The sequence below is a fragment of the Balaenoptera physalus genome (genome assembly GCF_965194825.1).
Source record: "Balaenoptera physalus genome assembly, chromosome: 16".
Lineage (NCBI taxonomy): Eukaryota > Metazoa > Chordata > Mammalia > Artiodactyla > Balaenopteridae > Balaenoptera > Balaenoptera physalus.
This window is the reverse complement of record NC_138898.1, coordinates 53,094,363-53,121,150: the sequence shown is the minus strand read 5'-3', so window position 1 is coordinate 53,121,150 and position 26,788 is coordinate 53,094,363. Positions and strand designations below refer to the sequence as shown.

Sequence of the window (26,788 nt, the reverse complement as noted above, 5' to 3'; positions counted from 1 at the left end):
CAGAAGGGGCTGTCTGCCCAGCTGGCTGTGTCCCCATCCTCCTTTTACCACAGTGGGGATCATGGGCTTGCCCCATCCCCACCTAGGGTGTCACTGTGTCCCTGGGCAAAGGCTCTGGATTCGGGGCCTTTCAGGGCCACACACTGACGTGGCCCTGAATATGTGGGGCTCCAATGTGCTGCCGTGGCCTCCTCACAGACTTCCGTGTGCTGCAGGCCTGGCCCACCAAGGCCACACCATCCCCAACACCGACCCTCTGGGTCTCTTCACTGATGCAGGGCTAGGGCTACCCTTCTGTTCCATTTATGCCTCCATTAGTGGCCATGGCAGATGTGACAGCGATGCAGAGATAAAGGCCCCCTCCTCCCCAAATCTAAATGCAAAGGGAGAACCCGGACCCAGACTGACTCTGCCTGCCAACCCCCACCCCCAGGAGTGTGTTGGTGCCTCGGCAGAGAGGATTCAAAAGGCAGGCCGCTCCTCCAGGACTCTCTTTGGTCCCCAACTTCTCAGACACCCCTCGGCCCAGGGTGAGATGTTAGGGGCACACTTGACATCCTGGACAGGGCCAGAGGAACTGGATGAAGGAAGGGAGCCACTATCCACTGGCTGGGAAAACCACATGAAGCAGAAAGCAATGACCTGCAGACTACAAATACAGGTATACCCATCCATCGGGGCCACTAAGGTGCATCCTGGACTCTCCTGTCCTTTCCCCTGACATTTCATCCATCTCCAAGCCTCATTGGTTCCTTCCCCCCAAATCAGCACCTTGGATCTGTTCCCTTCTCTTCCTTGGGACACCCACCTGTTCACACGGCGTCTGGGACGGGGGTGCACCTTCCCTGCCCCCAACTAACAGTCACGCAGCATTGACTGCTTACCAGGCACAGAGCGGGAAGAAGAGGGACATGGCAGTAAACAAACCTGCAAGCCCTGATGCCCTCAGTGCCGGTTTACTCCGACAGCCTCCTGCCTGGTCCTGGGCCTCTAACCCTCACCCTCCTGCCTTCGCCAGAAGGCTCTGACAGTGCCTCCCCGCTTGCACCGTCCACCGGCCAGGGGATGACGCCATGGCGCCGTATCTTGCACATCTTTCCTGTTCCGTCCAACGCTAAACTCCACCTTCCTAGCCCTGGCTTCTTCCAGCGAGCCTCCGCGCCTTCGCACCAGCTGTTCCCTCTGCCGGGCGCGCCCTTCCACTCTGGTCTCAGCTGCAGTGTCACCTCCTTGGAAGCGCCTCCCTTTCTGCACATTATCTTCTACTCTGCAGTTTGCTGCCCGTGCGTTGTGGCTGCACAACCCCGTCTTGCCCACCAGGCCGAATTCCGCCGACGCACAAGCTGAGTCTACACGGTCACCCCTCACACCACAAGTGGTAATCGCAAGAACCCATCCCCGCAATGGGCCCGGCCCGCTGAGCCGCCTCCGCGATGCGGGTCCCCACGGCCGGCCGCCAAAGGCCGCAGCACCTGCGCACCCCTCCCCTAACCCCGCCGCCCGGCCTCTCCCAGCGCGAAGCTGCGGGGTCTGGAGCCAAGTACCTTGGCACGCCGGGAGGCACGCCGGGAGGCACGCCGGGAGGCACGCCGGGAGGCACGCCGGGAGGCACGCCGGGAGGCACGCCGGGAGGCACGCCGGGAGCCCGGTGCGCATGCGCACGGATAGGGGCGGGGGCCGCGGCTCCTATAACCCACTCCGCGCCGGCCCGCGAGCTGCCCACACAGCGCAGCCCTCCCAGCCCCAAAGAGCTGCCAGTTTGCCGGCCCCATGAGGGGTGCAGCTAGCCCGGGGCAGCCCCAGACGCCCCTCCAGAGAGGGAGACAGAGTATAAGCGCTCCGACGCGTCTCTCCCCAAAGAGGCCTTGGCCCTTTAACCTTCTCCTCGCTCGCGCCCATTGGCTGAGGCGGTCTACGTCATCGCTGCGCGCCGGACGACGGTGTCTTCCCGCTCCCTAATCCTGACGCCAGAGCGGCGCCCGCCTCAGAGACTGAGGAGAGCGGGAGGAGGTCGCGGCGGCGGGAAGATGTAAGTAGGGGGAATCCGACCCCATCCAAGCTTCGGGGGCCGCCCGCCAGGCTCGACGGGGCGCATCGTGGAGCCGGCCTGCTCCTCGGCCACGCGGTGACAACGGCGGCCTAGCGGTGCGGCACAGGGTTTGAGAATAAAGAGTGTGGCCCGGGGTGGGCTGAGTGGGAGGCGCCGAGGCCGCGGCCCGGAAGTGGTCGGGGCCGCGCCGGGCGGAAGGGCGCCCTCGCTTCGTCCGCCTCTGCGGCGGGCCCAGTGAGGCCCCCGGAATTCGGAGCAGCCGGGAACTCGGCCTCCGCCCTCGGGGCCCTCTCGCCGGGCTGGAGACCCAGGCCCGCAACGCCGGGCCCTACCCTGGAAGTGCTCGCGGCCCGGCGCCTGGACTGGGGAGTTGTGAGTGAACGCGGACGGGGGGCGGCTTGGTCGCGTGTGGGGCCGGTGCCGATGGGTGCGGAGTTGCTTTCTGGGATGCCCTGGGTGACCGACTGACCCTCCCTTCGAAGCCGTTGATTCAAACATCGACTCCACGAACGTCTGCCGGGTTCCTGTGTGCCGTTCTCGGTGCTAGTCCTTGGGGATAGGCCCCTAGTGTCTTGGAGCTCAGTTTGACGGGTAACCTCCAGAAGGGAGGATACGGGAAGGCTAAAATCGATGGAGAGGCGTGGCTTTTTCTCTTTATTTCGCATGAATTGTGCCTAAAATGTACTTTTAACTGGGGAAGGTGCTCTGAAGATGTGAGCTGAAACGCCATCTACTCGAGATTTAACTAATTGTTCTCTCCTCTTTCTGGCTGTTGGACGCGCACCTTTCCGGAGGATGGGGGAGGTAATCAAGGTCCTGTGCTGTTACCTGAACTTGTGTAAACAGAGAACCTCAACCTTTGTTTTCTAGTACTCAGGCCACACCCAGCAAAGCGTTCACTTACTCTGTGGTTCTTAATTTTTTAGCGTGTTAAGAATAACCGGTGGTGCTTGTTTTCACAAAGTACATTAGGGCAGATCTTTAGGAAGGCGGTGGGGCCCAGGAATCTGCATTCTGGGCCAATTGGTCAGTAAGGTAGCCATTGGCCACACGTGGCTATTGAGTACTTGAAATATACCTAGTTCAAATTGAGGTGTTTCAAAGACTTAGTATGGGGAGGTGTAGACATTTTATTAATGAATTTGTATACTGATTGGTGAAAAGATAATACTTGGTGTGTAGCCTGTCAAATAAATATATTACTAATAGTTAATTTTATCTGTTAACCAAGATTGTTTGTAATGCAGCTACTAGAAAATTTTAGAGTACTCTTGTAGCTGGCACTCTTTCTATTGGACAGTGCTGCTCTTGTTGACCCTAATGGGGGCAGTCCAGGGACCCCTGTTGAGCATTCAGAGACTGTGTGTGACTTTAGAGTCAAGAGTTTATGTGGGAGAAGAGCCTCCAGAGCCTCTCTTCTAACATTAGCGAAAGTTTATTGAGCCTTGACTAGATGCCAGATTAACTCCTTTATGGGTTAATTTGGTTTATGTTCCTGATAACTATGAGGTGTAGGAACTGTCTGTGTCACTGTACTGCTGATGAGAACTTGAGGCTCAGAAAGGTTAAGTGATTTGTCCAAGGTCACACAACAGAGCTTTGAATCAAACCCAGGCAGGCTGACTCCAGACTCTTAACCATTGAATTATACTCACTGATTGTCCAAGGACACTAACCTTATCCAATGTTGCCTGCTGGGTGTCTATAGTACCTTATTATTTTAAGACAAAACATCTTAAAAAACTTTATAGCCCTGGAAAAGAGCAGCAAAGGTGATATTCTCTTTTGTACTTTCACTTGCATGTCCAAAGCTGGGCACTCTTTTCTTCAGTCAGAATGTTTATCCAGCATTTTGGCAGCACTATTCCCATGGAAACAGGATCCCGACTGGTGTGCTGTGTCCAAGTTACTTACAGGAAGGTGAGCTAGAGGTAGTTGAGGCTGACATCCCGAGATCTTTGCTTGCAACTCAAGCAGACTGTACAAAACCTCACTGGAAATACTAAAGACAACAGTCCCGAGGAAACGGGGCACATAATTAATTGTTTGTTCTTGAGTAATATTTACTAATGCTTGTTCACTGAGTACATGCTGCAGTCCAGGCACTTGGCTAAACCCTTACATGTGGTAACTCATCCAATTCCAATGTCTACTTTTTTCCCTCCAAAATTTTATTTTTGAAAAAATGAGAACATACAGAAAAGTTGAAAAAATTTTGTGCACTGAATAGCCACGTCACCACCACCTAGATTCTACACATTTCTGTTACATTTGTTTTATTTATATCTAGCCACCCATCAATCTTATTTTTTCTTGCATTTCAAAGTAAGTTACAGACTTTGGTATACTTCCCCCATAACACTTTCATATGTGTATCATTAACATTAGTCAATGTTTACAATGACTACTCTTTAACGGCTTATTTTACTGCTTTTTAAATATTCATGGGGGACGTTTCATTTGTTTGTGTTTGGGTATTAAATGTTTTGATGCCGGTACCAGTCACTTTTGAAATGGTTTTTGCTTCCAGTCATATCATATATTCAATGTATCCTACAAAGATTACAGCAATGAAACAAATCTAATCCTGTCAGTTGGGTTTTTCTCTGTTCTGCATGCAAATGTGGTGCTGTAGTATTTCTAAAGGACTGTGGAGGGCTCATCATCAAACTTACGAATGAAAAACGGGTATTGTACCGCCTGTAAAATAACAGGACACCACCATCCACACCGTTCCTTAAGAAAAAGACAAGCTGAGGTGATGGTTCTACCTGTGCCTCCTGTGGGGGCGGGATCCCCCCTGAGGAAACAGTGCTGGTCCCCCGTGTGTTCCTGGCTTTGTGGATGCTTGCTGCTTACTGTGTTCCTTGCTGCCTTCTCCTGTGCTCAGCTTTTGACTGCAAAGTAGATATGTTGCCTTGCCAATTTACTCTGTAAATCCTTTTATCTTGTTATTAGGCTGCACTTTGGCGTAAATTGCAATCGATTAGGGATCGTTTCTCAGACTCAAGTTAGAAGTGAGAGTTCAGATAAGTGAGGCCGCCATTGCTGCTTTGAACACCTCAGAAGGGGAGAATGGATTTATCAGGAGTGAAAAAGAAGAGCTTGCTAGGAGTCAAAGAAAATAATAAAAAGTCCAGCACTAGGTAATCCTTCTGTTAGATTTTTCTAGTGCTACTTTGGGGGTGCTCATTGCTAGGGACCCTCAGAAAGGGGAAAATTGGAAATGTCTTGAATTTTACAGTGCAAGTGTCCTAAGCCACAGATCATTTTGCTCTGTGATTGCCTGGGATTTGTGTAGCCCTTTGGGGTTGTGCTGTTGTTTCAGGGTTCAGTCAAAGGGGCATGTAATCTCATACTCTTCCTCACTATCCAGGGCTCCTTCTCCTACCAAACGCAAAGACCGCTCTGATGAGAAGTCCAAGGATCGCTCTAAAGATAAGGGGGCCACCAAGGAGTCAAGCGAGAAGGATCGTGGCAGGGATAAAACTCGAAAGAGGCGCAGCGCTTCCAGTGGTAGCAGCAGCACCAGGTGGGGCTGACGGGTTAGAACATTGCCAGGGCCTCGTGTCCACAGCCACGTCCCTCTTCCTTCCCAAAGAGCCCGCAGAGTGCTCTGTCTTCTTATAGAGGAAACACACTCAGATTTTTAATAGAGACTCTAATTTACGGCAAACTGGTTTGGGGTTTGCTCTGATTATATACAGAGATGGTGTTGGGATTTTTTCTTTTCTAGAGATGTTAAGGAATGGGACATCTTGGGGTATGTGTTTCTCTCAAGTGCTTTTGATTTGGAGTTGTGATTGGATTGCCCTAGCCTGGAGCTTCCTTTTCCTTCTGTTGAAAACCAGCCTGCATTAGTCAGTAGCTGCCTTCCAAGCTGAGTTGGTGGCTCTGACTTGCCAGGCTCCTCTTTTACCTCCCAGTAGGCAAGGCTTCTGTGTAGGTCGGAAGCAGCTCGTTCTTCCTTCCCTATCACTGCACAATATGTATGCTGTTTTCTGTCCCTACCAAGGGCTTTGGCTTAGGGCTGGGATCGGAGGATGTCAGTGTTTGCCCCGCTGGGGAAAGCAGTGGGGCTTGAAAATACGAGGCCAGCGGTTCCTCTTGGGAGCATGTGCAGGCTTGTCTGTTCAGTGAAGAAATGCTGCTCCCACCACTTGTCTGTGACCCCCTCCCTCTTGCCCCTCAGGTCGCGGTCCAGCTCTACCTCCAGCTCAGGCTCCAGCACCAGCACGGGCTCCAGCAGCGGCTCCAGCTCATCTTCAGCATCAAGCCGCTCAGGAAGTTCCAGCACATCCCGCAGCTCCAGCTCCAGCAGCTCCTCTGGCTCTCCGAGTCCTTCTCGGCGCAGGCATGACAACAGGCGGCGTTCCCGCTCCAAGTGAGCTCCCTTCCAGCACCACTTCTCCACCCGGGAGTAATTGGTTTGGGGGCTCTCCCCCAAAACCTGTGAATTATCTGGGGACCTAAATTAACAAACCGGGGGCTGTAAAGTTACCGCAGTTATTATAAAAATAGACCAAAAAAGGAGTTTTACTGTCTTAATAGGATTTTTAATTTTTTTCAATCAGATCCAAACCACCCAAAAGAGATGAAAAGGAAAGGAAAAGGCGGAGCCCTTCCCCTAAACCCACCAAAGTGCACATTGGAAGGCTCACCAGGAATGTGACCAAGGTGAGGAATCCTGTTTCTGTCCAGTGGACAGTGGGGTGCGTCTCTTTTGCAAATTTTCAAAGTGAAAACTGGAGAAGCAAGCCTCTGCCAGAAGGTGAACTTAGAATGTAGCATTTCGGAGGGCTGACTTGGTGATGTGTGACCAAGTAGAGCACTGGTTAATTCATTTTAATGGAATATATTATATGTATGTGTTTAGGAGATTTACCCCCAGGTTCCAAGGTTGTAGTCATTGTGTGGTGGGTTCTCTGACTCTTACACAAGTGATTAGTGGGTGAGCATTAGTGACCCTTCTTTCTCCCTAGGATCATATCATGGAGATATTCTCCACCTATGGGAAAATTAAAATGATTGATATGCCTGTAGAAAGGATGCACCCCCATCTGTCTAAAGGCTATGCATATGTGGAGTTTGAGAATCCAGATGAGGCCGAGAAGGCGCTGAAGCACATGGACGGAGGTGAGTTAAGCCCTGCCAGCTCCCCTCTGAACCCCTGTTTCTTTGTCCCCTGTCCAAGACCAGCTACCCACCACGCGTAGTGTGTTTAAAACCGACTTCCGGGCTTCGTTGGTGGCACAGTGGTTGAGAATCTGCCTGCCAGTGCAGGGGACACGGGTACGAGCCCTGGTCTGGGAAGATCCCACATGCCGCGGAGCAACTAGGCCCATGAGCCACAACTACTGAGCCTGCGCGTCTGGAGCCTGTGCTCTGCAACAAGAGAGGCCGCGATGAAGAGTGGCCCCTGCTCGCCGCAACTAGAGAAAGCCTTCGCACAGAAACGAAGACCCAACACAGCCAAAAATAAATAAATAAATAAATAAAGGAGTTCCTTTGGGGGGAAAAAAAAAACGACTTTCAACCTGGCTGCATGAAAGAATCTCCCTGGAGCTCTTTCAAGGTTCCAGTTCTTACTCAGTGGGTGTGTGTTTACCAAAAACATGTTTTGTGGAGCATGATTCTTGAAAAAAATTCATCAAATATGAATATCAATCTGTTAAAGTTTAAGGATCAAATGAACGGTCCCCCCCCCCACAAGGAGTATATTATGAATATAACGAAGCATCATTTTTATATGGAAATGTTTTCTTTAATCCTCTCTGAGTCATTTTCTCTCTCTTTTTTTTTTTTTTTTGGCTGCATTGGGTCTTCGTTGCTGTGTGTGGGCTTCTCATTGCGGTGGCTTCTCTTGTTGCAGAGCACGGGCTCAGTAGTGGTGACTCGCAGGCTCAGTAGTTGTGGCACATGGGCTTAGTTGCTCTGCGGCATGTGGGATCTTCCTGGACCAGGGCTCAAACCCGTGTCCCCTGCATTGGCAGGCAGATTCTTAACCACTGCGCCACTACAGAAGCCCTGAATCATTTTGTCTTTTGCTAACATTTCAGCATTTTTAGGATAACTTTGCTGAATTCACAAATTTTACCCATTTCCCACAGCCACTTTTTATTGGGTAGAACGAGTTGTCAACCTTTGAACGCTTGTGAATAGCTTCAAATTTCGAATAGTCTGCATTTGAAGGAGTATGGGATTTGTCTGTGCCCCAGCTCACTGCTGCTGTACTCCAGGCAGCTGGAGCTGAGCCGGGACTGCCCACAGCACTGTGTGGGCTGCCAGGCCAAGTGGGAAGGAGAGTCTGAACCCCTTAGAATCTTGGCATCCTTGGAGGCCCTCTTATGCATTTGATAAATAACCTCACAGGTCTTTGGATAATTGCCCTTGAGCTCTGGTAGAGTTTGTATACTACAAAATTTTCCTTGGTACTTAGGTACAACTCTTTCAATCTACTTAAATCCCTCTGGAATGTTTTAGGAGTTAAGCATAAACTGTGATCCATCCCTCTGCACATATCAGCTCTTGGCTTTGTTGAGTCACGCCTTTGTTTTAGAGACTGTTGATCTTGTGTATTTGATAGAGTCTGAACACTTGCTAAAAATTTAGGAGACTTGAGCACATTCAGGATGTGTGTGATTATAAATATTCCACGTTGTCTTAAGATTCTGGTAGGACTTTTCTGTGTGTCCCCCGTATTGTGCTGTGCACCACTGAATGGAACAGCTCCACACTGTCTCCAGAAAGAAAGTAGGAGGGCTTGGCCTTTACTGGCAGCTAGCCAGAGGATGACTTTGTCTCTGTTGTTACATAGTGCCTGTGAAATCCCTGATTTGGACTGGCTTTTGGCCATGGGCCAGGGCCACCTTAAGCCGTGTTTACTTAAATTGAGCCTTTCAAGTATGTTCTGAACATAGGTCCAAATTCCTGAGTCACCTTAGTACCTCAGAAGTTCCCTTGAAAGTAGGAGCTGAGAAGATAGAAGACCCTCCACCCTTTGGGGGTACACGGGCTGTGCTTGGTCCCCTGAGCAGTCCCTGGACTGGATTGGGGTGCCTTATCCCCTGGGATTCTTGGGTCTGTGCCTCAGTTTTCTTTGCTCTTTCTTTCCCTGAGGTCCTGCAGTTTCCTTGTGCCTCCATTCTGATCTGCCTCCCCTTCCCGTTCTACGATTTCATTCACACGTGTGGTTTTAGTACTTGCTGCATGCGGACTCACCTCCCTGAGGCACTTTTTTCAAACTCTTTAGACAGACTTGACAACTCCTGAACATCCTTTCATTTTGTTCCCCACCCCAGAAGTCCCTTCTTCCTCTCGGGCTGCACCTCTCAGGAGATCACAGCTCATGCAAAACCCTGGTGCTGATCATCCTTCACCCCACCCCTGGGCTTGCTCACCTGATCCATCACCAAGCTCCGGTGATTGTACCTCCCCGTTATCCCTTGAGTTCTTATGTTTCACCCCCATCTCAGTCCTGCCAAAGCCCCCTGCCAGGTCTCCTCACTGCAGTGCCCCCTTCACATTGCTCTTAAGAAGGAAGTTCAAGTGCAATACCACCTTCCAGTTCAGGGCGGGGGCACAGCTCTTCCCCTCACTTAGCGAATTCCAGGCTGTTCTTTAGGTGTTGACTTGGATGGTGCTTCCCGTGGAAGGCTATCCCAATGCACTAAGATGAGTCCCCCATTAGGTTCCCCGCTTCCTGGTAGTTTTCTTGAAACCTCCAATAACAGTAATTATGAGGTTCTGTGACCAGAGTAGTTTGTCCTTGTCCCCCCAGGCTCCTCTGTGTCTCACTCACCATGGTATGCCCATAGCTGGCATTGGGTCTGGCCCAGGGTAGGTGCTTGTTAGATATTTTGTGACTTTATCCTTTTTTCAACAGGACAAATCGATGGCCAGGAGATCACTGCCACTGCTGTGCTGGCCCCCTGGCCTCGGCCACCCCCCAGGCGATTCAGCCCTCCCAGGAGAATGCTGCCACCGCCTCCCATGTGGCGCAGGTCACCCCCACGGATGAGGAGAAGGTGAATCACTTTGGGGTCTCACAGGGGACTGATTAGGGCCAGTTTCCGTTTATCTTATTTACAAACATAAAGTGAGGATGATGACTTTGGGAACTTGTCCAGCCCTGCCTGTCCCCTGTGCCTCATGATGGGGGTGGGAAAGCAGCATTGGCACAGGCAACCTTCAGAACTCATCGTGTTCTTTCCAGCTGGGGAAAGGAAGAGCGGCCTGATTGAGGGACCCTTGGGAGGTGTGGCCCCTCCCCTCCCTCCATGAGAAAACCGAAGGGTCAGAGGAGTAGGGGAGAGGCTAACATAACACCCTTGGCAGAGGCCAGTGTCAGGCCGTTCTCTGCTAGTGGTGTCAGGCTGCACTTTGCACAGCCCTTGAAGAAGAGGAGAGCGCCTAGGGTCATACCTTTGGTCTCCAGAACATCTGTGTGTCTCCCAAGGGTTCTGTGTCAGTGACATCCAAAGGGAGCTGTCCTGACTGGAGTGTTGGAGTGTGAAGCTGTGTAGAATTGTTCCCGAAAGAAGGCAGCTTTACTCCTGCGGTCCCAGAAGCGGAGCTGCTCCCGGGGCGTGGGTTTCGTGTCTGATGTGGTTTCTCCTCTTCCCACAGGTCACGTTCCCCTCGGCGCAGGTCCCCCGTGCGCCGGCGATCCCGCTCCCCTGGCCGCCGCCGCCACAGGAGCCGCTCCAGCTCCAACTCCTCCCGATAAGCAGGGCCACCGAAGCTCTGCCCTGTGACTTGTATCCCATCCAACTCAACTTTTGTCACTTTCCTAGCAGAAGGAGGATCAGTAGGAAAGAAATCCCTCACTCAGGGGCAGGCTTCGAAGGTGAAGGCAGTTAATTGCTACATTTCCCCTGGCGGCAGGGTTCCGGCTGCAGGAGTGTTGTTGGTTTGGGGTCGTGCTTATAAAGATGCCCTCCAGATTTCTGGCTAGAAAGCTTCCACATTTCTAGTTCCTAAGAGTCAGTTTAGTGGCAAAGCCAGCAGGGATGAGCAGGGGGCTCCAGGCAGTGGTACAGCCCCAGCCTGGGAGCATGTTTTCCCATTTCACAGATGCGGTGGGGCCCATCTGGTGGGCTGGTCGTGCCCTAACCTGTTGGCCTGCAGGGTCCCACAGGAAAGGGTGTGCTTTTACGCAGCTGCCATTCCTGTTAGCGTGGCCCTGCTCCCCTGCTCGAGTCCTCTTCTGACCTCTAGGGCCAAATACCCAAAATGGTTCTTTTCACATGTACTCATGTGCGTGCACACACACACACACACAAACCCACATCTCTCTGAAACTGGTAAGTTGAAAGCCAGCTCTGTCGGGTCATTACAGAACCCCCCATTGTGTTGGTATTCATGGTGGTTGTGCAGGTTACCTTGGCAACGTGTACATTGCTTTTTTGGCTTTTATTGTACAGTCAGTACTATACATTTTCTGTTTTGAGTTTTGTAACTTTGTAGCATTTTAGATAATATTGTGTTTGTACTTTGTTGTGTAGAGAAAACAATTGTGTTGAATAAACCTAGGATTAGAGTGCAGCTCGAGTGTTGGGTTCGCTGCCTCCTTCCTGTCCCTTGGCCCCAAAGGCAGCTTCAGTTGTGAGGTAATTAAACATTATTGTCTAAAAAATGTTTTGGTTTCATTCCCAAAGTCACAGCTCCAAAACCTCTCAACCAGAAAAACACTGGAAGTGTTTATGAGTGTTGGGCTGCTCCTTGGTTAGACACATTTTAGAAAGAGGTGTTTGTTTTTTGTTTTTCTTTTTTGGCCACGCCATGCAGCATGCAGGATCTTAGTTCCCTAATCAGGGATCAAACCTCTGCCCCCTGCGCTGGGAGTGCTGAGTCTTAACCACTGGACCACCAGGGAAGTCCCAGAAAGAGGTGTTTTATCACCTTTATATCCGGGAGCTTTGAATTCTGCCTGACCAGAAATGTGGATTTCATTTGCTGCTGCTATTTTAGGTGGCCATGGAAAAACTATTTTCCACCTCAAAAACTGGTTTGCTCCACAAGGAACAATTGAAAACACTTAAGATGTTACAAAAACAAAAGTCTCAGTTGCCCCCTGTACTTGGCCCTTGGCCCTTACCGTGTCCAGTGTTCAAACTGAATGGTCAGAACAGTGTTCAGGCAGGATCAAGCAAATACAAACACGAGATGTCTCCTTCCCCTTCCTTGTGGGGAGCACTGCAGTCCCACAGTGGTGTGAGGGCGCCTCACCCCCTTGGGGAAGGTGAAGGGTCAGTTCTTAGTCACCAGGCTATGCTGCCCCATGCCTGTGGCTAAACCACCAGCTGTGATTCCTGGTCCCCCCCGCAGGCAGGAGGCGGAGTTCACACTGGCCCCCATCAGCACCCGCTCTAGCATCCTTTGCAGTGCCCACAGCTCTGCTGGGGGCTCTGCGAGGCCGCAAGCTGCCAGGATCCCCACAGTCCCTGACTACCGCTCAGCTCACAACCCTCTCCGGGACTCGCACACTCCGTGACTTACTTGTGGTCCCGGGCCTGGGCGGCTCGATCTTTGCGTGGTGGCGCAGCTGCGGGTCGTGGGGAGCGCGGCGTCTGCCCTGTCCGGGCCTCCCTACCGGCGCCCCTTCACCCAGCAGCCCCAGCGTCCTGCTCAGCTAATGCCGAGGCTCCGCCCGCTCGGGCCTCCGACCGCGGCCTGGGCCGGGCGCAGCCCCCGCCTCCCGGAGGAGAGGCCTGGGCCCTGGGGGCGGGGCGGGCGCAAGGCCACACCCCGGCGCCGCAACCCCGACCCAGCGCGGTCAAGATGGCGCTGGCGGTGGGAATGCGCGTCTCCTCGCGTGCCCTGCCTCGCCCGTGTGCGTGACCCGGGGCGGGGGTCGGGTTGGGCAGGGGGCAGGGGCCGGGGCCGTGCGGGCGCGGCAGGCTAACGGGCCTCGCGCTGCCCTCCGCAGGGGCCCTGCTCCAGGGCGCGACCATCAGGCGGACGGAGCCAGCGGCCGGCGGCGGGGACAGCGCGCGGCGCTTCGGGACCCAGCGGGTGCTGGTGGAGCCGGACGCAGCCGCAGGTAAGCGCCCGGAGCGCGGTCTCCCGAGCGCCCGGCCGCCCGGCTGTGGGGAAAGAGGGGGGCGCTGGCAGCAGAGCGGGCTTCATTGGGCAGTGCGTTTGATCTCCCCCAGCTCCAGGCCCAGACCTGGAATCCAGACTCGGGAGAACGCTCGAATTTCTCAAGGCCACGGGATAAAGCCCAATTTTAAAGGCAGTTTCTGTTGAGTTCAAAGCTTAAGGGTCATCATTCTAGGTGTTTTCGCCCCCCAGTTCATTATGAAGATAAAAATATTTCAGTTTTTAAAGTTTGGGGCATGTGCTCCTTAGCTGTTAAATTGGGAACTAAAATAATTGGAAGTATTTCAGAATAAAATATTTTAATTTTTCTTAATACTCCCAAGTGGCACAGAACCCAGCAGATATTTTTTTAATTAAAGCCAGGAGCCACAAGTGAAATCACTCCTACCCACTCCATCAGAACACCTCTTAAAAGTCTCCAACGGGGATTTTAAAAAGATAGAAAAAGCACTTTTGAAAGAGAAACCAGTGCTTTCTCTACCAGAGAGCACTTCAGAGCTGGGTCCTGAGCAGGCTTGGCATCGGGGACGTGCAGTGTCAGATTTTAGGACAAGCTGTCTCATGACCTCCCAGCTCCTGGCCTCAGCCTTTCAAGATGCCCCCATCCCCACTCCACTCTGGCTTGGCAGGGAGCCAAGCTCCTCCCCAAATGGGGCTACAGCCTCAGCCCCCCTGAGCACCCCAGACACACACAGTTGTGCAGCACTGCCTGTGCCTGGACTGATGTCAGGGCACCCACCGTGTTCCTTGGTTCAGTTCTCTAGTTTAGCTCCTCTCTGGGTTGGGGGCTGCCCGAGCCAGGTGATGAGGGGCCCAACTACGAGTCCAACAAAAACCTGAGTTTCTGAAAGGATCGTTTCTGTGACAGATTTGAATATATATCAAAAATTGCATAAAACACATTTTTAAAGTATTGGAGTAGGTGGTGGTGGTTGCACAAGATTGTGAATATACTTAATACCACTGAATTGTACACTTAAAAATGGTTTGAATGGTAGACTTTCTGTTATGTAAACAAGTAAGAAAAAAATTATCAGTGAGACAATTTTTTACCAAAGTGCTTTCCCACCCCACCATGGAAGAACTCGCTAGCTTCACCAGCTTATCGTGGTAGAAGGTTGAGTTTGAGGTCAGAAAGCCACGCTTGGTTCTGTCCTCCCTGCCAGACCTGGGTAACCTTCAGGCATCTTGAGGCTTGGAGGAATTAATGGAATAAAAGTGCTTTTTAAAATGTTTTCATTTGAGATTTCCCTGGTGACGCAGTGGTTAAGCATCTGCCTGCCAATGCAGGGGACAAGGGTCCGATCCCTGGTCTGGGAAGATCCCACATGCCGTGGAGCAACTAAGCCTGTGTGCCACAACTACTGAGCCTGTGCTCTAGAGCCCACGTGCCACAACTACTGAAGCCCACGTACCTAGAGCCCGTGCTCCGCAACAAGAGAAGCCACCGCAATGAGAAGCCCACACACTGCAACAAAGAGTAGCCCCCGCTCGCCACAACTAGAGAAGAGCCTGCACGCAGCAACAAAGACCCAATGCAGCCAAAAATAAAATAAATAAATAAATTTTAAAAAAGAAAAGAAACTTACCTCTGAACCAAGTTTGGGAGCTCACTTTTGAAAGTTTTGATTGCTTCTTATGTATACATGTACATACCTGTAGCCAGTTAATAATTACGTCTTCCTCATAAATCATAGGTCTCAAAAGAGTCTCTTTGCCTTCAGGACTTAATTCTCATTCCTAGAGAATGGTTTGTGTTAACTATCCAGAGATTTCCAAGGCCTTGACCAGGGAAATGTACCCTAAGTGAATGGTGGCATTTTGAAGCCCTTGGGGTCTGCCCTTGGGCCAGGCAGTGAGAACAGATGGCCCCAGCCGGCCCAGGCCAGCAGCTGCACTGTCCACAAGGGCAGGCCCTGCCACTCCTGCTTTCCCTGCTGCTGGCAGTATAAATGAATAGATGGAGCGTTTAAGAACATCTGACCCCTGATATTCTTACTCTCAATCCTTAAACAAGCATGAACCAGAGGCCCCCACTGGAGTTCCTCCTTGCACATCTGGTTCTTAGAGTTTGCTCACTTACTCAAGAAACTAAGGCCATTTCCTACTCCCCTGAGGATGTAGGACTTACATCTGGGAGATAAAGATCAACAAAAATTTGTACATGAATGTTCATAGCAGTATTACAATGGCCAAAAGGTGGAACTAACACAAGTGTCCATCAGCAGATGAATGGATAAGCAAAACATGCTGTACACAGATAATGGAGCGTTATTTGATCTTAAGAAAGAATGAAGCACTGACACATGCTAATACATAAATGAACCTTGAAAACAGTAAATGAAGGAGGAAAGACAGAAAAGGTCACATATGATTCCACTTATATGAAATGTCCACAAGTGGCAAATCCATAGGAACAGGAAGGAGATTACTGATTGCCAGGGGCTGGAACAGGAGGAATGGTAACTGCTGATGGGTACAGGGTTCCCTTTCTTATAAGGTATATGAATCTCACCTCAATTTAAAAAACCCAAAATCTGTGTAGCTTCCCATGGCCTGGTTGAGGGTGCAGGGTAGTTGGGGGCACCTTTCCCATGCTGGGTATGAGTTTTGTCCTCTTCATTTTCAAACTAGGGGTCGCCGTGATGAAGTTCAAGAACCCCCCAGTGAACAGCCTCAGCCTAGAGCTGCTGACAGAGTTCATTATCAGCCTGGAGAAGCTGGAGAATGACAAGACCTTCCGAGGCATCATCCTGACTTCGGTGGGTGCTCCTTAGCTCCCCCAAGGCTCCAAGTTCTCAGGTCGAAGTCCAGACTCGGGAGCCCTCCTACACACTTCACATGGCAGAGAAAACCCAGGCAGCCCAGGCGCGGGTGCCGCCACAAGGGGCTTCCAGGGGTTGTAGTCCTGGGTGTGGGGGCTCGAGGGGGCCGTGCCATGGGCAGCTGGTTCTCCCGCAAGAGGCTGATCCCTAGTTCCCAGGCCACCTCCCAGGTCATGTGGTTGTGGAGCCAGACCTGGGGCAAGTCTCGACCCTCCACGCCCTGGGCCAGGATGTAGGTGAGGGCAGGTGACGTTTTTGCAGGATACCCTTGAGGCCACACGACCTCACGAAGGGTGGACCCTGTGCAAACTTGGCAGCAGCTTCCTGGGGCACCCACCCAGGCCGGCCCCAGTGACGGTGCCCATCCCAAAAGCTGTGCCCTCCATTCCCGTCTGGACAGGTCCTAGAGTTGAGGTCTCAGAGGGCAGGCTTTTCCCTTCTGAATTCTCGAGGGGAATGGGAATGGCAGCATTTCCCCTACAAGCCAGCAAATGCTGGTAACGACAGGACTTCGTTGGGTCAGGAAGAGCACTGGGGTCACCTTTCAAGTTAGAAGGAGCCACAGACAGCATGAGCGTCCCCCAAAGCTAAGTGCCACAATACTAGAGACTAATGGGAACACCTTGGCCCCGCTGTCATTAAAGGTGCAGGAAGGAGACAGTCACAGCCTGCTTCCTGCACCTTTTAGACCAAGGTTTGGAATGTCCACTGTGGGCTCGCACCTGCTTCCTTAAACCCTCAGGTTGTCCTGGGGTGGCCTGGAGTTGCAGCTCTGGAGAGCCTGGCTGCCTCTGACGAGGGGACCCATCACTGTGCTGGAGTCACGGACCAGCAGGGGACCCTCGGGCTGGCCTGATGCACGCACCCAGTGTGTCCTGTGAAGCTGGGGTTTGCAGAGCCAAGCCTTGCCCCATCCCATGGGAGTGAGATGACCTTATTGCTCCAAGGGTAGGACTGATACTGGGTGTAGATCATTTGAGGGAACTTTCTGACCTGCCTAGAGATGCTGAAATTGCCTAGGAATTTTTCACCCTGGATAATTCCTGAAAATACTCCATTTAAGGTGTCATTTCATAGCTTGACGTTTTCTTTATTATGCTGTGAAAATGAGAGAATTGCATGTCACCAAAGATAGGACCTTTAGAACAAAAGAGGGGAAGACCCGTTGCTTGTCCAGGCCCCCAGCCCCTGTGCTCTGGGGACAGGGAGCCAGCATTTGTCCCTCCGGAGCCTGCGTTCTCCCTGCGACAGTGTCCTCCCCCCAGCAATGTGTCTGCACCTCGTGTTCTGTATCAAGTGCCTCCTGTGTACGTAGCACAAGGCCTGACCCAAAGTGGGTCCTCAGCAAATGTTTTGGAAGGACTTGTGTTAGTTGGGGCCACCTTAACGAAGGACCACCAACGGGGAGCAGTGGAGCAGAACAACAGAGATGTATTCCCTCACGGTCTGGAGGCCACAGGTTCAAAATCAAGGTGTCAACAGGGCCAATCACATCTAGAGGCCGTGGGGGAGAATCCTTTGCTTCTGCCAGCTTCGGGGGGGCCCTGGGGTCCTGTACTTGTCTCCACGTGGCCGTCTGCCCTTTCTCTGTGTCCAAATCCTCCTCAGAAGGACACCAGTCAAAGGATTTAGGACCCCCATACTACGGTATGACCTCATCTTAACTTGATCTCATCTGCAAAGACGCTGTTTCTGAATAAGGTCACATTCTCCGGTACTGGGGTGCGGACTTGACCTTGTCTTTTTCGGGGACACAGTTCGGCCCACTACAGACACGTTGCTGAATCACAGAAATCACGGAAATAGGCCAACCCACATCCGTTTTCATCTGTCTGGCAGAGGCCATCCCCAGCTGGGATTAATGTGTTCGTTTCTCTCGCATCCAGAATAGAGTTCTTTGCCTTTGCTTCCCTCCAGCGCCAGGACTGTGGGCAAGTGCTGTCAGCCCCTCCAGCTTCTGTGCTGAGAAAATGAATTGGGGAGGCAGTGGGGAGGGGGGAGCCAGGAGCTCATGGTGGGAAGAGATTAAGGAGGAAGGCTGAAAAGCTGAATGTCAGTCCTGCCACATCCTCAGAGAGGGAGCAGCTCCATCCCCCTGCTGTCCCACCCCCCCACCCCCCACAGGCACTGGCTCACAGGTCCCTGCTCCAGCCTGTGAGACAGCAGGACCTGTGAGACAGCAGGACGTGGTGTACCAACCACCAGTCTTCCCATCCCTGTGGGGCCTTTTTAGTGACAGGAGTGGAACACGTTCCACGTAAACAAAAAGCCAGCCTGCTGGTATCAGTGCACACACAGGCACGTGTGTATATGAGAAACACGGGGCCGCGTCTATGCCCTGCACTGCAACTTGCTTTTGTCGCTTAATAGAAGGATGTAGAGGACTTCAAGTGTGGCTGCCCCTCCTCACAGACACTGCAGGCAGGGGAGGGGGTTTGGTCGTTGCTGCAGCAGCACATGGTGACCGCGGCCAGTGCTGGTTAGTGATCAGCAACCCCAGGTGCGGTGTTCTCGGGTGAGGGCTGGGGAGCTGCCCCTCCCCTGGCCTGCATTCTTGACAGAGCACCCAGAACCTGGTGCCCATGCCCAGAAGCACCTTCTGCCTTGGTCTGTGCTCCCCACCTCCACTTCAGCGGCTGTGTTGGGGCCTGGGGCGTCTACACAGGACAGACGTGCCTTACAGATCCTTCCCCAGGCTTCTGTCTCACATGTGACAGCCCAGGGCAGAGGTCTGTCTGCTTTTTTTTTTTTTAAAGCTAACTGCGTGATGACCAGACTGCAACAGTGACATAAGCTGGTCCATCTTTTTTTTTTTTTTTAAACAAAAACCATTTTATTTTATTTACTTTTGGCTGCATCAGGTCTTAGTTGCAGCACGCGGGATCTTTCGTTGCGGTGCACAGGCTTAGTTGCCTGTGGCCTGTGGGATCTTAGTTCCCCGACCAGGGATCGAACCCACATCCCCTGCACTGGAAGGCAGATTCTTAACCACTGGACCACCAGGGAAGTCCTGAGGTCTGTCTTCTTGACTGCTCACCACTCCCTCCTTCCCTGGCCAAGTCCTGACAGCTGCACCTTCCAGCCTGCACCGGAGTCTGCAGTTTGCTTTTGAGGTAAATCAGAACGTGTGTCCGCTCCGACTGTCAGGAGTCCTCCCCCGCCCCTGAGTTCCTCTGCCCAGGATAAGTACAGAGGTATGCACAGAGTCCGGTGTGTTTATGTCCTTGGAGGAGCACCTGGCCCTGCTGCCTTTTCTTCCAGTTTGAAGCTGGAAAGGGAAGAATATCCCAGGATGCAGAAGGAACAGAGTGCAAGGGAGGTCCAGGCTGCCTCCCTGGAGCCCCCAGCTCTGGGCTCCTGGGGGCAGCGTCGTGCTGCCCGAGCATGACCTCAGCTCCTCTGTCCCTTGAGCACCTGTGGGCTCCCTGGGCCCTGGGGCTGTGTTGGCACCGTGGGGCAGACTCTGACGGGGCCCCTGCCCACCCCACACCTCCCCAGGACTGCCCCAGGGTCTTCTCCGCAGGCCTGGACCTGACGGAGATGTGCGGGAAGAACCCAGCCCACTATGCCGAGTACTGGAAGGCGGTGCAGGAGCTGTGGCTGCGGCTGTACCTATCCAACCTGGTGCTGATCGCCGCCATCAACGTGAGTGTCCCCACTCCCGAGGGGCCTCCATGGCTCGCTGCGGGCCAGCCCTTAGGGTGGGGGTGGACGTGGCCCTGCCCTCAAGAAGCCCTCGGAGAGGAAGGGGGCAGTCGGGAGACCCTCAAAGGTGCACAGGTCAGCTTGCCATTACAGACCAGGTGAAGGGGGGACCTAGGGGTGGGGCTGGGGGGGACTTGCTCACTGAGGTGGGGGTGAGTGTGGGGGCAGGAACCAGGGCCCATGGTCGACGTGGCCCAGCAGGAGGGTTATGAGGGTGGGGGCAAGTGGGGGATCAGATCTACATTTGGGAATATCACTTTGGCCTAACCTGGGGAAGGCAGGGGTGGGGCTAAGGCCAGAGAGGTGCCAGGAGAGCCTGAGCTGGGTGGAAAGGAGGGATGGCCAGAGTCAGGAAGACTCCATGGGGTGTGGTGGCCGCTGACGGCCTCTGGGGCAGTGGATGTGTGAGATGAGGGCAGAGTGAGGTCGGGCCTCGGAGGACCTCCTGCTGGAGGAGAGGAGAAGAGAGGCCGCTTGCTGCCCTGACATGAGCCTGAGAAAAGAGGGGATGTTCTGGGCCTGAGCGCTGGCCGCCCTGCCAGTGCCCGCGGCCTCAGGCTGATGGGTGAGCCGGAGCCCATTGTGCGCACACCCCCAGACAGTGTTGGTACAGCATCCTGGGGCCTGGAGGCACCCAAGAGCTCACAGCCACCTGAGGCCCTTTCTTGGGACCCTGGCTCTCTGGAAGATGACTGGAACCAGCCACGGCAGCACCCAGAGCCCGGTGGTCCTGCTTCCCCTGCAGGGAGCCTGCCCGGCCGGAGGCTGCCTTATCTCCCTCACCTGCGACTACCGAATCCTGGCTGACAACCCCAAGTACCTCATGGGGCTGAACGAGACCCTGCTGGGCATCGTCGCCCCCTTCTGGTAAGGCTGGGGGCTGCACCCACACTCCACCAGACCCCGGGCTGAGCCCACCCCCCCACCCCCATCTCCCGGGAGCCCTGAGCCCACCGTGAGTGGGTGTCTGCTTCCAGGTTCAAAGACACCTTTGTGAACACCATTGGGCACCGTGCCTCAGAGCAGGCCCTGCAGCTGGGGTTGCTCTTCCAACCAGCAGAGGCCCTCCAGGTGGGCCTGGTGGACCAGGTGGTGCCTGAGGACCAGGTGCTGAGCACAGCGCTCTCAGTGATGGCCCGGTGGATGGCCATTCCAGGTGAGGGGCATGGGGGGGTGGGGCAACAGCTGTGGGTACCGGTGGGCAAGTAGAGCCCCGTCCCCTCCCCAGCCTGGAGCTTCTGGTGAGACAGGAAGTTCTCAAGCAATTCACAAATGAGCCATTCACAATAGCAGACTGACCTAGTGTCCTGAGGCTGATGTAACAAATTACCACAAGAGGGGGAGTTGCGGGGGGTGGGGGGTGTGGTGCTTAAAACAAGGGAAATGCATTCTCTCTTAGTCTGGAGGCCAGAAGTCTAAAATCGGTGTGGGCAGGCCGTCGCTCCTGCCAGAGGCTCTGCAGGAGGCTCCTTCCTGCCTCTTTCAGTTTTGGGGGCTCCAGGCGTCCTTGGCTGTGGCTGCGTCACTCCCATCCCTGCTGTGTCTTCACATGACCTTCTCCCACAGTGTGTCTCTGTATCTCAGCGCTCCCTCTCCTTTTAAGGACACCTGTCCCTGGATTTAGGGCCCACCCTGAATCCAAGATGATCTCAGTTACACCTGCAAAGACCTTTTTCCTAATAAGGCCTCTTGCACATACTTTTTTGGGGTCCACTGTTCAACCCACTACACAGACAACTGGAAACAGCTTGTGTGTCTGTGTATAGAAATAGGGCTGCTTGGGACTTCTCTGGTGGTCCAGTGGTTAAGACTGCCCGCTTCCACTGCAGGAGGTGCAGGTTCTATCCCTGGTCAGGGAACTAAGATCCCACATGCAGTGTGGCCAAAAGAAAGAAAAAAAAAAAAAGAAATAAGGCTGCTTATATCAACTATGGTAGAAACCAGGGATCAGCAGGCTGTCTGTAAAGAGCCAGGGAGATTTTCGGCTTTGTTGGTCACATGGTCTCTGCCATAACTACGGCGCCAGAGCAGGAGGGCGGCCTTAGAGCACATGAACTAACAAGCGTGTCTGTGTTCCAATAAAACCAGGCCACCGAATTCTGAATTTCATGTAATTTTCACGTATCACAAAATATTACCCTTTTAAAATTTTTTCCATCTATATAAAAATGTAAATACCATTCTTGGCTCTTGATCTCTGGGGGGCCAGGTTTGCCGATGCCTGACACAGACAAATGCCTGAATACCGTGCAGCCATTAATTATGTTGTAAAAGAATATTCAGTGACATGGAAAATATTGCCGACAATATAGTTGAGGGAAAATAACAGGTTAAAAAGGCAACTTTCACAATATCGTCCTGTATGATTTTAAAGGAAATCGATGGACAGCAGGGAACAGGTGGCTTTCATTTTCTTCTCTTTGCTCACGTGAATTTTCTAAGTTTTCTACCGGAGTTTCAGTTGGAACTCTCTTGGAAAGCTTGGGAATACCACTGTCCCGGAGCAGAGCATGGGTTTTCACAGGTGGGACCCATCTTCTTTAGATCACGCTCGACAGCTGACCAAGAACATGATGCGAAAGACCACGGTAGACCGCCTGGTGAAGCAGCGCGACATGGACATCCAGAACTTTGTCAGTTTCATCTCCAGAGACTCCATCCAGAAGTCCCTGCAGATGTACTTAGAAAAGCTCAAACAAAAGAAAGGCTAAGGGCTGGGCTGCCCATGCAGGGTTTTTAGCTGTATGCACCCTTCTGGGGGCCCTGTGGTTCCAAGGGATTTAAAGAAGGCGTTTTCCAATTTAAAAGTACTTTTAGCTCTTTGTTTCGCTCATCCCCCTAAAAGGCCTGTTCCTTGTAGCCATAGTCCCAAGGCCTGTTACCACTCACGAGTACCCTTTGTGCCTGGCGGGTGGGCAGGTGGGCACAGCTGGCAAGCAGTGTCTTGATTTGGGTATCATAAACTGGTAGGTGGCACCCTTCTGGACCTCAGCGATGTCACCGTTGAGTGTCTCCTCTCCCAGAGCAGAATAAAGTCCTTGAGTTTCCCATCCCTGGCTGGTGGAATGGCTGACTGCTGGAGGCATAAGGCCAGGTAGTTGTGGGCCCTGGCAAGCCACACAAGAAAAGGAAAAGGGAAAAAGCCCTTGGGCCGCCATGTTTTTTTGTTTGGATGGAAAGCCTGTATAAATTTCAGAGAAATTGGGTGACTTAGAGAGGGAGGAGGGAGGCATTTTATATTACAAGTGTCCTAAATCTTACTTTAGAAAGATCTAGCAAGAAAAGCTTGTTCAAATTCTTGAAACAAAGGTTTTTCCCTCCCATACAATTCAGGCCAGTTAAATCCTGCCAAAGGTGAGATGCCTCGAAAACCAGAAACCTCATCGGGCCCCTGTCAGTTACACTGTGTACCCCAGTTCTGCTTGTTCCCAATCCTCAGGTGATGGGCTTACTCAGGGTGCAGGCCACTGTCCTCCCTGCTGAGTCCTTGCCCAGCCCAGGGCTCCTGAGGAAGAAGCTACCAGGAAGGCACCTTTGAAGGGGCTGTACCACTGTGAGCTGTTCAGTTTCTGTGGGCAGGACCTTATTAACCCAACCTGCCTGCTCACCAGTGAGGAGGCTCTCCACATGTCCCAGCGCCGCCAGCCAGCTGGTTGCAGGGGGCCAGCCTTCTTGACCGCCCCCCTGCCAACTGCAGTGCTGGGTAGGAAAGGACCCTCATACACGAGTGCCTGTGAGTGGCCTGCAGGCCTGGGAACCGGGGCCATAGGAGGAACACTGAGGACTGGGAGGTTGGCCTTGTACATCCACACTACCTGTGTGTGAGCACTTAGCCCCAGCTGCACTCAGTACAGGTGCTTGAAAGCATTTAGTTTGCACAAAGAAAGAGCAGGGAGCTTCAGCCAGTGAGCACAGGAGCTGCCTTCTGGAGCCAGCCTGGTCTGGAGGTGGTCAGCAGGATGTGGAATGGGCAGGCCAGGCTGTCCCTGTCCCCGAAGTGGGCTGGGACCGGGGACCTGCTGGGCTGCAGGACCAAGGTTTGTGCCCCAGAAGAGCTGAGTCCTAAGAAAGGACATGAAGGCGTTGGAGCCAACACGTGTGTGTGGTCCTGGCTGAGTGTTCGCTGTTTATTGAGCTCAGCTGTGTGCCCAGTGCTCTACGAGGTGCTTCTCACAACCTTATGAGGTAGTGGTGGCAGCCCATTTCACGATGGGGAAACAGGCTCCGAGTAGTCCCATCACTTGTCCAGGCCCAGCTGACCCTACGCTGCAGCCCTGTGGGGCTTGCTCCTTGTGGCCAGAGTCTGCAGGCAGCCTGCCCTGGCCAGGCTTCAGGGCTGTCAGTGGGACTTGAGGGTCACCTCCACAGGAAAATGGTCACTGATGGCCAGAGCCTGGAGAGAGAAGGGGCCAACCCTGAGGCCCTGCTGAGCAGCCAGTCCTCCCTCAGGCTCCACCCCAGAAAACTGCCCCACACCCCCCCCAGGAAGGGGCCCACTGGGTGTCCACAAACCACTGCATCTGGGGGTGGGAGAACAGCCCAGCGAGGCCTGGGCTATCCATCCCAGCTGCGTGGGTTGGGTGGGAGCATGGCCTCGGGACCCCACTCTGGGGAGGTAAAGAGCTTCCTGTACTGCCATCCCAGATTTGTTCCATTCAGCCAGAACTGAACCTCTAAGGGCCTTTTCTAGAAACACTAGTGCAGGGAGGGGAGTGCCAGGTGTACTGAGGTTGGGCCTTGCTCCTACTGGGCCCAGCACTGGCCTGAGCCTGGTACAGGCCAAATTCCTCCTGGAAGTCATGTACAGCGGCCGACTGGGGCTTCAGGCTGCTGCGCAGGCGGGCACCACAGACCACGATGCGGTCGTAGGCACAGTCCGAGTTGCCCACCGTGGTGTCGGCGCTGTCCGGGATGAGCCACTTGAAGACCTCGCTGCTGCGCAGGCGGATGGCCGGCCAGTCCTGAGACCGCACGTAGCTGCAGTCGGCGTTAAAGTCGCCCAGAAACAGCATGTCCTGTGGGGCACCGCGGAACCGGGTCTGAGCCTGTGGGAGGGGCCGCGCGCGCAGAGCCTCACGCCTGTGGCCGACCCCCAGGGTGCGCCTCTGGGGCCCGGGGACGTGGGGCGGGGCAGGGCGGGGCCGTGCGGACATAGGGGCTTACGTCGGTGCCCCACTTGTCTATCACGTCCAGGTATACATCGTAGAGCGCGTCGATCTCGGCCACGGCTTGGTGCGGCGCCGCGTGCAGCGGAATCAACACTAACTCCTCGGCAGCTGCAGGAGGAGGTAGATGTCAGGGGCTGGGACGGGGCCTGCGGGACGGGCGGGGCCTGCGGGACGGGCGGGCCCTCACCTGACCCCGGTGCCGAGAACTTGACCACGAAAGGTTCACGACTGAAGGCGTCCTCCGGGTCCGGGTACTGGTACGTGTCCACTACCGACACCACGTCCTTCCTGGGTGTAGAGGGTGGGTGGGCGCCCTAAGCGGGCCCCCTCCTGCCCCGCGCACCCCTCCCCCGCATCCCCGCCCCTCACCTGTAGATGAACAGGTACGTTTCCTTATACTGGTCCCGACCCAGGGGCTCACTGCTCACGAAGCTGTACTCGTGCCTGGACATGCTGCGGAGACACCGGCCAAGCCCGGGGTCAAGGCATCGCTCCGAGACCTGGGCCCTGCCCGCCATACCTGTTGATCTGCTCCATGAGCGTGGATACGGCGCTCAGGTCGGAGTCCCGCACCTCCTGCACCAGCGTGATGTCATAGCCAGCCAGGATCTGGGGGAGGGGCCGGCAGGTGCGGGGTCACGTGTGCGCAGCAAATTAGCCCGCGGAGCCCAGCTGCGACCCCGCCCAGGGTCCCCAGCCTCACTTGCGCGATGATGCCGCTGCAGGCCGGGTCCGACACTTTGCTGTCGCCGAAGCTCCGGATGTTGAAAGCTCCGATGCGCAGCGCTGCGTCTCCAGCAGCCCCTAGCGCCCAGAGCGCGGCCAGTAAGGCCACGGGCCCGCCCATGGCGCAAAGCAGGCGGGCTTAGAGGGAGAGACACGGCCGCGTGAGCGCGGACATGGAATCGGACACACCAGCCCACCCTTCTCAGTACCGGCTGCTGGGACGCGGGGGCCGGGCAGGTTCTGCCACCCATTGGTGGCTGGCAGGAAGGCATATCCTCCCCCTGCCGCTCTCCAGGTCTCCCCAAGGTGGTGGGCTGGGCTTACGGCCGTGGCCTTTCTCCTCCGTGGGGAAACTGAGGCCCAAATATTGAGACTCCATTCACATCCAGCCCCCGGCTCAGCACGCCCCCCACCCCGACTCACCTGAGGGATGTGGATTGGCTGTGTCAGAGGCTTAGGATCTGGGTCCCAGTAGAAGTCTGAGGTCCCAGCTGGGGGTGTGTCTGCGGCACGGAACAGACTGCAAGAGCTTGGTCTAGCAGCAGCTCTGGCGCCCCAGCTCCGTGAGTATTTGAAGCCCTGGTCCAGGGAGGGGCTGGGACTGCACTGGGTCCCGCCCCCTCCACGAATTGGACACAGTAACTCCTGGCTCCCATTCTCACAGAGACCACCGCCCCCCCCGCAGGGCAAGGCGGCAGGGGATCCACCTTGAGACTGCTCTGGTGCCCCCAAGCCTGTCAGAACAGGGACTCAGAAGGCCCTGCCAGCCCAAGAGCTGCATCAGAACTGGGAAAGAGGACCAGACATGCCCACGGTCCAGGTCTTGCTCCTGTCCCTGCCCCCGAGAAACTAGGTCACCCAAAATCTCCCTCAAGCTGCATCCCCTCAGGGAAACTAAGGCAACACAATCAGGAAAGACTGGCCCCATTTGTGGCCCAGCATCTCCTGCTGCTTCTCCACACGTTGTCACCTCAAGGTAAAAAGCCGAGACTCCTGGGTCTCCCAGCCTCATTCCCCAGCCCCAGGGAGGCCCCAGGGTTGGAGGCTAGGAAGCAGCACCCCCTCCCACCCACCTCGACGGGCCTCAGGAAGCTGGGGTCACAGCTCCAGCTGGGCAAGGCAGCAGCAGGAGGCTGCCTGTCCACATACCAATGACACCCACACACTGCCAAGGTGCCGCCAGCCCTGTTGGGATCCCTGGGCAGGTAGGG

At 54.2% G+C, this 26,788-nt stretch overlaps 3 protein-coding genes across 7 annotated transcripts; 2 read left to right on the top strand and 1 right to left on the bottom strand.

The window, feature by feature from the left end:
• The first annotated feature begins 1,874 nt into the window (after nucleotides 1–1,874).
• On the top strand, nucleotides 1,875–11,596 carry RNPS1 (RNA binding protein with serine rich domain 1). Of its 3 annotated transcripts, none has more exons than XM_082428803.1 (8): nucleotides 1,875–2,029; nucleotides 5,009–5,196; nucleotides 5,427–5,582; nucleotides 6,243–6,434; nucleotides 6,625–6,727; nucleotides 7,033–7,186; nucleotides 9,936–10,077; nucleotides 10,679–11,596. In XM_082428803.1, the coding sequence occupies exons 2-8, from the start codon at nucleotides 5,126–5,128 to the stop codon at nucleotides 10,776–10,778; spliced, it is 918 nt and encodes a 305-aa protein (XP_082284929.1). In that variant the 5' UTR covers nucleotides 1,875–2,029; nucleotides 5,009–5,125; the 3' UTR covers nucleotides 10,779–11,596. The 3 variants fall into 3 exon arrangements, with proteins under 3 accessions (XP_082284929.1, XP_082284931.1, XP_082284930.1); XM_082428804.1 differs by lacking the exon at nucleotides 1,875–2,029 and adding an exon at nucleotides 2,053–2,422; XM_082428805.1 differs by lacking the exon at nucleotides 5,009–5,196 and having other exon boundaries at nucleotides 1,876–2,029.
• Nucleotides 11,597–12,757: 1,161 nt separating this feature from the next.
• Nucleotides 12,758–22,733, top strand: ECI1 (enoyl-CoA delta isomerase 1). Its single transcript, XM_082428806.1, has 7 exons — nucleotides 12,758–12,884; nucleotides 12,981–13,094; nucleotides 15,788–15,915; nucleotides 19,477–19,623; nucleotides 20,429–20,550; nucleotides 20,661–20,839; nucleotides 22,228–22,733. Exons 1-7 carry the CDS (start codon nucleotides 12,833–12,835, stop codon nucleotides 22,392–22,394), a joined length of 909 nt encoding a protein of 302 aa, XP_082284932.1. The 5' UTR covers nucleotides 12,758–12,832; the 3' UTR covers nucleotides 22,395–22,733.
• A 1,051-nt stretch (nucleotides 22,734–23,784) lies between these two features.
• Nucleotides 23,785–26,711, bottom strand: DNASE1L2 (deoxyribonuclease 1 like 2). Of its 3 annotated transcripts, XM_082428809.1 has the most exons (7): nucleotides 25,555–26,325; nucleotides 25,372–25,460; nucleotides 25,221–25,304; nucleotides 25,039–25,139; nucleotides 24,847–24,959; nucleotides 24,447–24,698; nucleotides 23,785–24,076 (listed from the first exon to the last, which is right to left on the bottom strand). In XM_082428809.1, exons 1-7 carry the CDS (start codon nucleotides 25,696–25,698, stop codon nucleotides 24,023–24,025), a joined length of 837 nt encoding a protein of 278 aa, XP_082284935.1. In that variant the 5' UTR covers nucleotides 25,699–26,325; the 3' UTR covers nucleotides 23,785–24,022. The 3 variants fall into 3 exon arrangements, with proteins under 3 accessions (XP_082284935.1, XP_082284934.1, XP_082284933.1); XM_082428808.1 differs by lacking the exon at nucleotides 23,785–24,076 and having other exon boundaries at nucleotides 24,191–24,698; nucleotides 24,835–24,959; nucleotides 25,555–26,711; XM_082428807.1 differs by lacking the exon at nucleotides 23,785–24,076 and having other exon boundaries at nucleotides 24,191–24,698.
• Nucleotides 26,712–26,788: the final 77 nt, after the last annotated feature.